Below are 13,129 nucleotides of genomic sequence, written 5' to 3' on the forward strand. Positions count from 1 at the left end.
GACCCTCACCAACCATCATCACTCTCACTCTCACTCTCATACTCCGTCTATTTCTCTTTCTCTTTCTCTGGCTCACTATCACTATCACTATCTTTGAGTACAAAGTTGAAGGGTCGATGGGTGGAGGCTCATCATAATTGTCATTCGCCTTAAGTAACTTCTCGAGCATAGATATGTCCTTTAGATCCACCACTGACTCACCACGAGTTTCTGCATCGTTCCTGAGGTCCTCTTGAACAAACAGTTCTAAAATATATTCCCCGAAGTCATGTTCCTCTTGATAGAAAATCCCCTCGTATGTCACGGGGTCAATGTTGTTGTAATCATCCTCAGAGGAATCGGTAGGTTACCATGTGGCGATACCTGGAAGACGACTTCCCAACCCTTGAGTTCCGCTTTCTGGCATGGGTAGGGCAAATAATAAACTTGCTTGGCTTGGTGAGTCACAACAAAGACATCGGCTCCGCTATAGGTGGTTGAAGGCTTAACTTCAACTAACCCAATGGACTTATCACTTCTCTGTCCACCTATTGGGTCGAACAAATGACACTTGAACACGACGATATTGAGTTGCACGTTCATACGATTGAATGTCAACTCGTATACACTTTGTAACCTTCCGTAGTAATCAAAGTTATTGGCTCCTTTGGTGTAGACCCCAGTATTTATCGTTTTGGGATTCGCCCGGCCCTTCCGGTGCGTCTCTGTATGGAAGCGAAACCCATTCACATCATACTTCTCATACTTCGTCACCTCACGGCTACAACCTTGGGAAACACATTTCAAATCATCTATCATATCAACGTTTCTCTCACGGCCCTACAAGAACATTTCAAATTTGTTGTGTGCATTAGTTACGTGTAATAAGAGGGACAAGTCACATGTTGCAAGGTAAGAGGACAAGGTTAGAAATTACTTTTTCCATGAACCATGACACAAAGTTTTTATTAATTCGGGAGCACCCTCTTTCGGTAGAGTGTCCATCTCCGAGGGTTGGGGCAATTCATCATACGGCCACATTTCATCCATGAATTCGCTGAAATGAGAAAATAAGCATTAGACCGAGACGAGGTTACTAGCAGCAATGTAATTTGTTCACCATTTTACCTTACGAATGGGACCACTTCCTTCATGTTCATAAGCACATATAGCATTATACAATCCTTCTCTTCGTTCTCCAATTTATATTTTGTTCCTTTACCAGCCTTGCCACCGGGGAATTGGAATAGTTGTAGCTTGGGGTCATTCTCGGGCACGTCGACATTGTAACGAGTGACCGGGTTATGCTGAGTGGGAACATCATCGCGATAGTACGTTGTCGTGGCATCTGCCATCTCCCGAAGGCATATTGCCTCAGCTATGCGTGCTTCAATCTTGGCCTTGTTTCCAGTTATCTTTCGAATATACTTAAACTCTCTCTGAATACAGAACTGCCAACGAAACTGCACCGGGCCACCCAAGAGTGCCTCGTTGGCGAGGTGCACAATGAGATGTGTCATCAGAGTAAAGAAGCCTGGCGGAAATATCATCTCCAAATTGCATAGCAACTCCGGCACTGTATCATGTAGCTTTGCAATAACCTTGGGACATATCTGCTTAGCACAGAGCGTGCGGAAGAAATGGCTCAACTGCGCAAACACTCGCCAGACTTTCTCGGGGATATACCCTCGAAGCATCACCGGCATGAGCTGCTGAATCCATATATGACAGTCGTGACTCTTGAGCCCGGTGACTTTTCCCGTCGAAAGATTAACTCCCTTACTCATATTCGAGCAATAACCATCAGGGAACATCACGACGTATTTGAGCCACCTGAATGCCTCCTTCTTTTGGATGGAATCAAGGCAGAAGTTGGCATGCGGCTTAAACCAATTCTTTTGACGGCCAATAGGACGCTTCATGTGTAATTTTTCCCTATCACGAGAGGATCTCAACATCGACTCTAGCCTTGACATTATCCTTTGACTTCCCGGGAATGTTCGGGCATGTGTGAAAGACGGACTCCGCGACATTCTTTACGAGTGTGCATCACATCGATGTTATGGGGAAGTTCAAGGTGCGTGTAATACTCGAGCTTCGTTAAGGCCGCCTCGTGAGTCCAGGTTGTGCATTACACCATATCCCTCAAATTGATGGCCAGTTGGCGTCGCTGCCGGCATGAGAGCACGTAGCTCGGCTTCAACAAGTGTACCATCAAACTTCGGCACATCTTTTTTTTTCATGCACAACTTTGCCCTTCTTGAAGTTCTTTTTGTCTTCTCTAAACGGATGCCTCCTTTTGAGGAACTCGTCGATTCGTGTCAAACGCAACATACTTGCGACCCTTCTGTAGCCAAAGGAACTCAAGACGGTGCCTGCACACTGGGCATGGCCACTTACCAGCTGTACACCATCTGGATGTTAGGGCGTACCCGGGCATGTCATGCATGGTATACTGCAACCAAACTTTCATGTAGAAGTTTGTCTTCGATGCTCGGTCATACGTCAATGTCCCGTGGTGCCAAGAGTGGTTCAAATCTTCCACAATCGGCTGCATGTAGACACTCAAATTCTTCCCCGGGTAATCGGGGCCCGGAATGATCGGCGACGAAACATGGCCTTCCTCGTCATTAGGACTCCGGGAGGGAGATTGAGTGGAATAACAAACACGGGCCAGCAACTGTAATTGGCAGTCGACATACCATATGGATTGAAGCCATCTGTTGCTATCGCAATTCTGACATTCCGAGCCTCGGCTGCCGCAAGGGGGAATTTCCTATCGAAGTTCTTCCATGTCGTACCATCGGATGGATGTCCCATCTTCAATCGCTTGTTTTCGTCCTCGAATCTCTTCCCATACTTGTGCCACGTCATCTGTTTGGCTGTCTCCTCGTGCATGTAAAGCCGCTGGATTCTTTTTATGAATGGGAGATATCGAAGAATCGACTTTGCGGTGCTTGACTGCCTCACCTGACCATCCTTTCCCGTTACCTCTTCATACCTAGACCGCTTACGAGATGGGACAAGTACTTGTCCTCCGCAAACTGTCTCCAAAATAGAACGCAGCCTTTCGGACAACGGTCTATCTTTTGATAATCCATGTTGAGGTCCTTCATCATTCTCCTCGTCGCCTGCGAGGCTTTTAGGCAGTACAATGATCTTTGGGCAAGATGTTAACATTGTTTTCGAGACTTGCTTCAAAGCCCTCGCGGGTGGTGTTGTACCGGGTCTTGTCAGCTAGACATTGGGAGATGGCATCGAGCTGAGAAATCGCGGCGCCCTCGTACAGAGGCTTCTTAGCCGCGGCAATCATACCATAGAAGGCCTTCGCGGTTGGCTCTGGTTCCTCCGTTCTGGAGGTTCCTCCGGTTCTGGCGGCGCCTCCGGTTCTGGCGGCGCCTCCGGTTCTGGAGGTGGCGAATCCGGGACATCGGCATGGACGAGATCATCTAGAAAGTCTCTAATTCCATCGTACTCATTGCCATTGAGCCGCTGCCGCATCACCTCACCTCTGTCACGTTCGCGCTCATCAAAGTCGATTTCCGTGACGTACCCATGCATATACCCATATTGCGGAAGGTGTCTATACATTTCATCCTTTCCACGACGTTGACGCTTCACGCAGCGAACACGGGGAAAAGTGCCCGAACCAGGCCCTTTGTACCACGCGCTAACTCATTCACTAGAAAATGGGTCTTCCTTGTCCACTCAGCTGTTTTCGCACTAACACGCTCATTGTACATCCATCCATTATCAACCATCCTCTGCTTTATTGGGAGCCAAACCACATACATAGCATTTATATAAAATAGGAAATTAAATGCATCATATTTTTATTTATTTTACCGGGCGAAACGCATGCATCAACCTACATCTCTACTAGGTGGGCTCCTAGCAGCCGCCGGATCCGTAGTTGGCTACGTTATCCATGCTCTACCCCGGTCCAAGTCAGAATTTTGGCAGCACCTCCCCGCTGCTCTCCCGATACACGTCTCGGCAAAAATCCGAGAGGATGTGCATCCGTAGAACAACGGGGAGGCGCCGCCGAAATCCTGACTTGGACCGGAGTAGAACATGGAAAGCGTAGACAACTACGCATCCGCCGACTGTCCCGTAAATGCCGCAAGCGTTACGGTTCAAAATATGCTGACCACTAATGCATATTTATCCGCGTAACGCTCGCGGACGGGAAGTGACACCTAGGTTACGCAACTTTACTTGGAAAATGAATCTAGTGACATAAGAAAATGCGGAGAAGGGGAGGCGATGTTTTAGCTCACCCTCGGCGGACGGAGAGAATCACGGATACGACGGCAAGGCGGTCACGACGGGGCGGTCGCGACGGAGCGGTCACGACGGGGCGGTCACGAGGTCGGCGGTCACGACGGCACCTATTTCCATTCAATAAAAAACAAAATATTTCACATTTCACATTTTCTATTTGTATATCTATTTCACATTTTCTATTTCACATTTTCACATTTTTCATTTTCACATTTCACATCTATTTTCACATTTCACAAACATTTCAGATTTCACAAACATTTTCTGTTTTCACATTTTACAAACATTTCTATTTTCACATTTCACAAACATTTTCTATTTGTATTTCTAAGTAGCATACAATCCTAGAAATAAAAGTTACAAAAAATGAAAAAAATTGAAAATATCTTACCATATGGAGAGGCAGGGGCGGGGTCGGGGAGGTAGGGGCGGCGGGGAGGACGGGGGCGGCGCGAGGCGGCGGCGGGGAGGCAGCGGCGGCGTGAGCAGGGGGCGGCGCGAGGCGGCGGGGTCGGGGAGGTAGGGGCGGCACGAGGTGGTGGCGGGGAAGCAGCGATGGCGCGAGCAGGGGGCGGCGGCGCGAGTAGGGGGTGGCGGCGGGGAGGCAGGGGGCGGCGGCGTGGAGGCAGCGGGCGGCGGCGTGCGGCAGGAAGCGCGTGGCGGCGCGGGCGGGGGAAGGGCAGAGCACGGGCGGATGGGTGGCTCGAGCGGGTCCGGCTCGACCCGCTCAAGTCATAAACCCTAGGCCTATATGCCGAGGGCCGGTTATACGCCGAGGGTGGCCCTCGGCATAGCCCCCCTTTTTTATTTTTTCAATTTTTTTTCTATTTATATTTTATTAATGTCAATTATATTATAAAATATATTAATTTAGGTCCATGAAAATTTGTTTTAATCTTCTACATTCCCAAGCTATGCGCATAAAGAAATACCATATCTTAACTTAATATTCCCTATGGTAGACGAGACCCTAATCCGGGAGCCCCACAGATCTACCCCTTTGACCGACCTCCGATGACAGCTGACCCATGGACTTTTCTCTTCCTTTGTGTTGTGTTAGTTCATCGGAACATGTAGTATCAATAATTACCCTATCTTACATCAATATTCCCTCCGGTAGATGAAACCCTAATCTGGGAGCCCCGCGCGGCCTACCCCTTTGACTGCATCCCATCGGGGTCCCCGGTGGGCATATGCCTCCATTTAAGCTTGGTTAGGTCATAGGTACATGTGGAAACAAGGATCATCCCATATGATCTCAAGTTTCTCTCCGGTTCACCTCCGAGGGAGTTCCCCCCTATACATGCAGAATCTGCCTAAGTGTAGGAACCCTCTGTCCGAGAAGCCGGCCACACCTGGGGGTATCCTTGGGTATAAAACCATCTCAAATCACTTTTGTGCATGCCATGTGGACACACACAAGTTTTTGGACCATTCTTTAGATTCGATGCTCGATTTCTGATGAAACCCTAGTTCTGTTGACCGCGCGGTCTACCCCTTTGACTCGCATCCCATCGGGGTCTCCCGGTGGGCATATGCCTCCATTTGAGCTTGGTTAGGTCATAGGTACATGTGGAAACAAGGATCATCCCATATGATCTCAAGTTTCTCTCCGGTTCACTTCCGAGGAGTTCCCCCTATACATGCGAATCCGCCTAAGTGTAGGAACCCCCGTCCGAGAAGCCGGACACACCTGGGGGGTTGGAGTTAGGGTTAGCAATGGAATTTTTCCTAAATGTTTTAGGACATATGTACATCGATAGCAGAAGTTGGGCCTAGTGGCTCCGGTTGACACGTCTGCGAAGAGCGTCACCCGTGGAACCTACATATGCCATCTACGAATTCTTAAAAAATAGAACATTTTTTACATAATTCATACTAGTAAATAAATAATAGAAACATAATATAAAGTAATATGAGAGAGAAAAAAAAGGAAAAAATAAAAAAAACCTATATGCCGAGGGTGGCTGTCGGCATAGGGGGCCATGCCCTATGCTACCCTCGGCATCTTACCTGACGCCGTGAGCGCGCCGTCGCGTCGCGGATGGAGCAGGAGCTATGCTGGTGCCTACGCCGAAGGCCAGGTAGACGCCGACGGTATGTCTACGCCAACGGCCGGCGTTCCGAGCTGCCCTGGCGAGGCCGTACGCCGACGGCCCCGATAAAAAGCCCTCGGCGTAGAGTCTGGCCGTCGGCGTCTGGCTCCATTCCTGTAGTGACAATTCTTTTTTTGAAGGATAATATACCCAAGTAAACGAACCGATGCGTTCAAAAATGGAAAATGCTCCCTATCCCCCGGGGAACAAGCGCTCGCATCGTCCGCCTCGTGAGCGTGACGCGTGTCCGGTTTGCTGGCAGAAAAAGAAACGAGACATGTGGGTGGGTCCCATTGCCTTTTTCTCTTGAGCCTTATCTTCTTCTTGGCTCGTCTTCTCCGTTGCTCCTCCGCACAGAAGCCTTATTTTCCCTCCACTCCATGGAATTCCCCAGTCCATCGCTCCTCCATGTCCCTGTTTCCCTCTACCTCCGCCTCCACTACCTTCTCCGATGCCGACGAGCCTCCGTCGCTCCTCTCTTGCCTCAGCGCCGCGACGTCGTCACCCCACTGCGCCCATCTTGCATCTTGCTATCTCCAATAATCCCGAGCACGTTGATGAGATGACGACTGCCGGGTGGCAGCCGACGCCGCTGCGAGCCGTGAGCGGCGGCACCGCGCAACCGGTGCAGGTGCTGCTGCAGATCGATGGGCACCGGGACCAGGCCGCCAACTCCATGAGTTGCTGCAAGTGCTCGGCGTGGAAGCCGACTTTGCTACGAGCGGCGTCCGCGGTTGCTTCGAGCGGGTATCCGGCGGTGCTGCGAAAACAAGCCGGTGTTACTCCGAGCAGAGTCAGGAGTTGCTGCGCCGACGAGCCGGCGTTGCTCCGAGCAAAGTCCGGCGTTGCTCCGAGCAGAGGCCGGCGCTGCTACAAAGGGCAGCCAACCTTGCTACAAAGGCCGGCTGACCTTGCTACCATGGCGCGACGGCGTTGCTGAAAGCGGGGGGAGGTGATGCTACCGGAGGTCCGTGTTGCTACCTTGCTATGCTACCATGTCTTGTCGGCGATGCTACAAACATAGGCTGACATTGCCCCTGGACATTGCTACAAAGGGAGACCGTCCTTGCTACCAGGTGCGACCAACCTTGCTACCATGGCGCAGCGGCGCTGCTACAAACGACGGCTGGTTTTGCTACAAGGGGCGGCCGACGTCGCTACCTTGGCGTGGCGGCATTGCTACCCATGGTGAGGCATCGTTGCTGCAAACAGAGGCGTTGCTATCGGAGGGGTGCGGTGGTGCTACAGGTGCCAACAACATTGATGCTTGGGTGGACGGTGCGGTGAAGCTACTTCACCGGCGACGTCGTGTCAGGTTTCTCCGACGAAGAAGATGTTGCAATAGTTCTCCGGTGGCGCCCTCGGCGGGGTTTTCCAGCGACGCCCGCAACAAGTTCTCCGGCAGCGCCGTCAGTGGAGCTCTCCGGCGGCGCCCTTGGCGGGATTTTCCGGCGACGCCCGCGACAAGTTCTCTGGCAGCGCCCTCGGTGGGGCTCTCCGGCGGCGCCCTTGGCGAGGTTTTCCGGCGACGCCCGCGACAAGTTCTCCGGCAGCGCTCTCCGGCGGCGCCCTTGGCGAGGTTTTCCGGCGACGCCCACGACAAGTTCTCCGGCGGCGCTCTCGGTGGGGCTCACGGGAGGAGCAGGGACGGGGAAGAGAGGCGCTACGCGGCAACGCCATGTGCGAGAGTTCCGGGAGGATGGCGCAGCTAGATCGTGGGTGTCTGTTTTCCTTCTCTTTTTTGTTGGTGCGTTGACCCTAGATGCACGGCTTGGATCAGCCCCATCCAACGGCTGGGGGATCGGGGGATTTGATCCCCCGGGGGACGCTGAGCACTATCCTTCAAAAATAGACTTCTTCGGGCATCTGCCCCGCGGAGCAAGGCCGAATTTATCGGAAAAGCTTTAATGTCCGACAGCAAAAAATACGAAAGGCCCAAAGCCCAATCCTTCCGATAAACCTTATACGTACACTATCATATATATGGATCAAACTCGTGCGGGCCTATATCTTTGTGACCAGGCTCGAACAAATCGTACTTCCAACTATGCTGTCCGTCGACGCTGTCCTGGTACTCGCGTCCCTCGGCCGCGGCGCGCCGGCGCTTCGCCACCCTGTCGATGACGGCGTCCACAGCGACATCGAATGCGTCCTTGAATGTCACGCCCATCGCCGCCGGGTCCCTGTACATCACCCTCGGTATGAGCCGGATCACCTCCTCTCGCATCCGCGCCACCTTCGCCGGCGGTATTTGCCTCAGCGTCTCCTCGATGCTGGCGTTCCGTTTGGCCACATCGTCCTGGGGGATGAACACCGAGTAGCTCCTGTAGTCCCTGGGCAGGTACCACGTGTACTGGGTGTAGGCGGAGATCGGGTGGAAGAAGACCGGGATGCAGCCGGCGAGGATGGCATCGAAGGTGGACTTGCGGGTGTAGGAGTCGCCGCACGGCTCGATGCAGAACTCGGCGCTCTCCAGCAGCCCCATGATCCCGTCCGGCGAGTTGTGGACGCCCGTCGTGCTGGCGAACATCGTGCAGCTGCTCGAATTGCCGCACTGCTCTATGATCTGGGCGCGCACCGTTCTCTTGCTGTCGGGGCGCGACCCGCCGGCGAAACCCCAGAGCCACCTGCGGTCCTGCCGGCGCATGCGGTCCTGCCAGCGAAGCACGTCGTCGTCGGAAGAAGGGTGGAAGTGTGACGGGAACGGCACGCCGAAGTCGTTGCCGAGCCAGGGGCTAGCCTCGATGGTGAGCACCGTCATGTTGCGGACGGCCGGGTACGTCATGAAGGCGCTGCCCCAGCCGCCGCCTTCGCCGCGGACGAAATCCCATGTGCCCCGTCCGGCGACCAGGAAGTGGTCGCGGCCCCCCATGGCGCGCCACTCGGGCCGCCGCACGAGCCACTCCACCATGTCCAGCGGCAGGGCGTCACGGGCCGAAAGGTTGCTCCTCCACAAGTTCAGTGCCGCGTCGAACCCGGCGTAGAAGGGCACGTACACTGCAGCGGCGATGGAGGGGTCGGTGGTGAGGCACTCGTACCGCCTCATCCGAGAGTGGTAGATCAACTCCAGCACGTACTGGTCGGTGTCGTAGGCTCCCTTCTCTGGCAGGGAGTCGCCGGGCGGGAGCGGGGGGCCGAACCCGTCGTTCGCCGTGTACTTGCACATGTCGACGCCTGCCGCGAACTTGCTGCATTCGCGGGCGATGTCGGCGTTGAACTGTGGCGGCAGGTCGTACATGTAGATGTACCGGCCGACGCACCGGTCCCGGCCAAAGCGGAAGGGCGGAAGGGAGAAGGCTGAGGGCTTGAGGAGAAGACCTGAGGGCTTGAGGAGAAGAGACGCCATGTCGCCTTGCATTGTGGAGATAAAGTAGAATATCAGAGCCCAGAATACGATCGAGAGCATCGTGAGGCAGAATATCCGCGGTGGCCGGAGCAAGCTCACGCCGCCGCTGCCTTCGCCAACGGAGTGCCTGTCGTTAGCGGGATCACTCTCCATGCTCATGGCGCTACATGACTTCATTGGTTCAGCAGTGTCACAGTGTGGGCTTGAGGGCACCAACCACGCTGTGAGATTTCCATAAGAAACACCCGATCTACGAGTACTACTGCGCTTAAAAAACGTTTTATTTATTTTATTTTCTCAAGTTGACTGCATTAATGGTAGATCTGCAGCTTTGGATCCAGCGCGTGTATACAACGCTCTTCTCTGAGATCATATTCATACATGCATGCTTGACTATCCGTTAGTTCCTCCTTTCTATATTAGCTTGGCTACTAGTTTTGGCCAAAATCAAACTTTATAAACTTTAATAACGTGTATGAAAAAATATCTATATCTATAATATCATCAAAATATTACTACAATTGTCTTGAAATTTATTTTCATATTGTATGCATGCAAAAAAAATTAATAATACATTTTTTTCTTATTTTAAGAAATAATGCTTGTTTTTTACAAATTCCACAAATAATAGACCCTCGTTTGGGTGCCGTTTCCCGGGAGGAAGAAATTGGGGCAACGATACCCGAAAGGCCGTGATTCCGAGGACTTCTTCGCAGATGTCGGGCTCCTGTTCCCCAATTGGTCGGCGTCGACCGTCGGGAATCGCCACCCCGAAAAGGCGTGCAGATGCAACATATCGGTAAACTCTTCCCAATTAATGGCTCGCCGAATTTAAATTGGGCCGACGCCCTACCAACGCCCTTGCTTCCTTCTTCTTCCTCATCATTTCCTCTCAGTTCTCTCTCATTTTCCTTTCAACTATGCCGCCATTTTCTCCCATTTAACAGGGATTTGCTATCCGTTTGTTTGTTATTTCACAACCAAATGCAGTAGAAACACCCGATCTATAGATGGGTTAGCTCGTGGAAGCGTTTTGGTGGAGGTAGTGGTGGTGGTGGTGGTGTTGTTGCTTCTGTTGCTGCGTGGTGGAGCTGGTGCAGAACCTGAAGCTTCACTGCTAACAAAGTTGTTTCACACATCGGGTTTTTATAAGTTTGTTCGCACTTTTTGTGGCGTACCACTCTTAAACAAGGGGTGAATCTTTACCAACTTCCAAATCCAAGATTTAGGGAAAGATACACACACGCACGATGACAGCTCTGTCACCGCCCACTCTATGTGCTTTGATTAGCGTTCCGACGCCTGGCAGTGCACACGGCTCAGATTCGGTTGACCACGCCCACATCCGCTTCAGACATAAAGGACCATTGAGGTCCGGCCCTATCATCGGCTTCAATAATGGTGTCAAGTGAATTCTGAGCAGCTGCTTGCTCTTTAACTGCTCTTACCGCTTCTTCTTGACCTCTGGGTAAACCCTAATCCTCGCTAATTGTATGTTAGTAGGCTTGTGTTTATGCATAGGAGTTGGTATAGTCATGCAGCTGCGTATATTGTCTCGTTGGATTAGATACTGATTTATTTTGCTGATAGAAAATAATCCATCTGTTCTGAAATACTCTACATTTTAGGTCTAAATTTTGTTCTAAATTAGTCTACATTTTAGCTTTGTAATTAAGAACGACACAGAAAACGAAGGACCCCTGCTTTTTCTATTGGACTAGTGGTTGGGACGCCCCATGGGGCGCCTCCTTGCTGGTCCTTGGCGGTCTAATCAAGGTGCCACAAGCTGTTCTAGGTCAACACCATAAGCACACCAACACGTAACCAAACCGAACAAGGATGTGCAATTTTCAGCACAAAAGCCTGGACAACATGTTCTAGGTCAACACCATAAGCACACCAACACATAACCAAACCGAACAACAAGGATGTGCAATTTTCAGCACAAACGCACTGACAACATGTAGTAGGTCAACACCATAAGCACACACCAACACATAACCAAACCGAACAACAATGATGTGCAATTTTCAGCACAAAAGTGCTGACAACAACGGACAATACACTTATGTTGCTCTTTGTTTCCAGCACCACTGTCTACAAGCAGGGACTCAGAATGCATGCTTCTATTGCCAGTGGATGCAAATGAAGTCAACGACTGCGTACTCGGGGAGCACCATGGGCTTCTGGACACTATTCGGGTCAATGGCCTGCCAGATCTTGAACACAGGCCACACAGTCCCCATTGCATGGCCGGCAGCGTCAAGCCCTTCGGTCCTCACTGCAGCAGCTTTATCTTCGTACCTTTTAGGAGAAGAAGCACAATGTAAGGGAAGATTCTCGAAACTATGGCCCAAGAAGGAGCAGAAACAAGGATGTGTGGTAGAATAACAAGGTACTTGTGAGACGACACAGGACCGGTCGCCACGATCGGTGATGTGGACAGTCCTTCCCGGCGACCACTTCTACAGCATCACAAATCCTTCCTGTAGACACCAGTAAAAGATACATAAGTTATCTCAATGGCGTAATCGAGTACCAGAAGAAGTTCACGCAGATATTCCATACAACTAACAGTGAGAAACAACAAAAGAGCAAATGAAATGTATCATCTGATAGACCATTTGACAATATCAAGTGAATAATGTGCTCGGAAGAGATCATGTCTACTTCTAATACACATCTAACAAATTCATCACACGAAACATTTCACGTGAAGAGGGGTCCTAACTATTAAGATTTCAGGAAGTAAGGTGGCAATTAGCAAACACAACACCATATCGAGGTAAGGTCAACCAGCATGCAGACTATAACCATTAGCACATCATGCATTTTATCTATTCTAATTGATTATATTGTTTAAATGCCACACCACTTGGGAAGTCTAAATAACCTGTTATAAAGAAAATGCCTTGTAAGATGTAAACTGTATAGATCATATATGACAATGCAGGGGGGTCTGTACAACGATAAAATCAAATATTATTGTATGGTTATCAAAATAAAATAGTAAGGATACTTCAAAAAAAAAATAGTAAGGAGATTGAATTATCTAGATGAACCTTTTGCAATTGATAACCTTTCTGTTTTTTATTATGTTTATTGTGTTAATCTGATGAAAGGAAAGTTAAATAAACATACATATGAATGAATTAGGTTTGCGAAAGGAGTAAGCTTTACCAACTTGGAAAATGGGAACCATCCAAAGCTGCACATCAAAGATATTCTCCTTATTCTTGCACATGACCGAGATCCTCCCCAGTACAACTCAAGTAAAGATTCCAAGTCTGTCAATCATTTGGAATTATTAGTGAGAGGGGATGCACTCCAAACATAGTATTACAAGTGCTAATCTTTATGGATGATAATCTATGTAACTAAGAAGCTTACAGAAAAACTGAAAGCCTCAGTTCATACGGGAAGA

At 50.4% G+C, this 13,129-nt stretch overlaps 1 protein-coding gene across 1 annotated transcript; it reads right to left on the minus strand.

Moving 5' to 3' along the window:
• Positions 1–8,334: 8,334 nt before the first annotated feature.
• On the minus strand, positions 8,335–9,864 carry LOC124706889 (xyloglucan galactosyltransferase KATAMARI1 homolog). The gene has a single exon (XM_047238559.1). The coding sequence runs from the start codon at positions 9,862–9,864 to the stop codon at positions 8,335–8,337; it is 1,530 nt and encodes a 509-aa protein (XP_047094515.1).
• Between the last annotated feature and the right edge of the window lie 3,265 nt (positions 9,865–13,129).

Source organism: Lolium rigidum, chromosome 1, assembly GCF_022539505.1.
Source record: "Lolium rigidum isolate FL_2022 chromosome 1, APGP_CSIRO_Lrig_0.1, whole genome shotgun sequence".
Taxonomy (NCBI): Eukaryota; Viridiplantae; Streptophyta; class Magnoliopsida; order Poales; family Poaceae; genus Lolium; species Lolium rigidum.

Coding starts and splice junctions, on each gene's coding strand:
- LOC124706889 (XM_047238559.1), bottom strand. CDS start 9,864: ATGAGCATGGAGAGTGATCCCGCTAACGACAGGCACTCCGTTGGCGAA.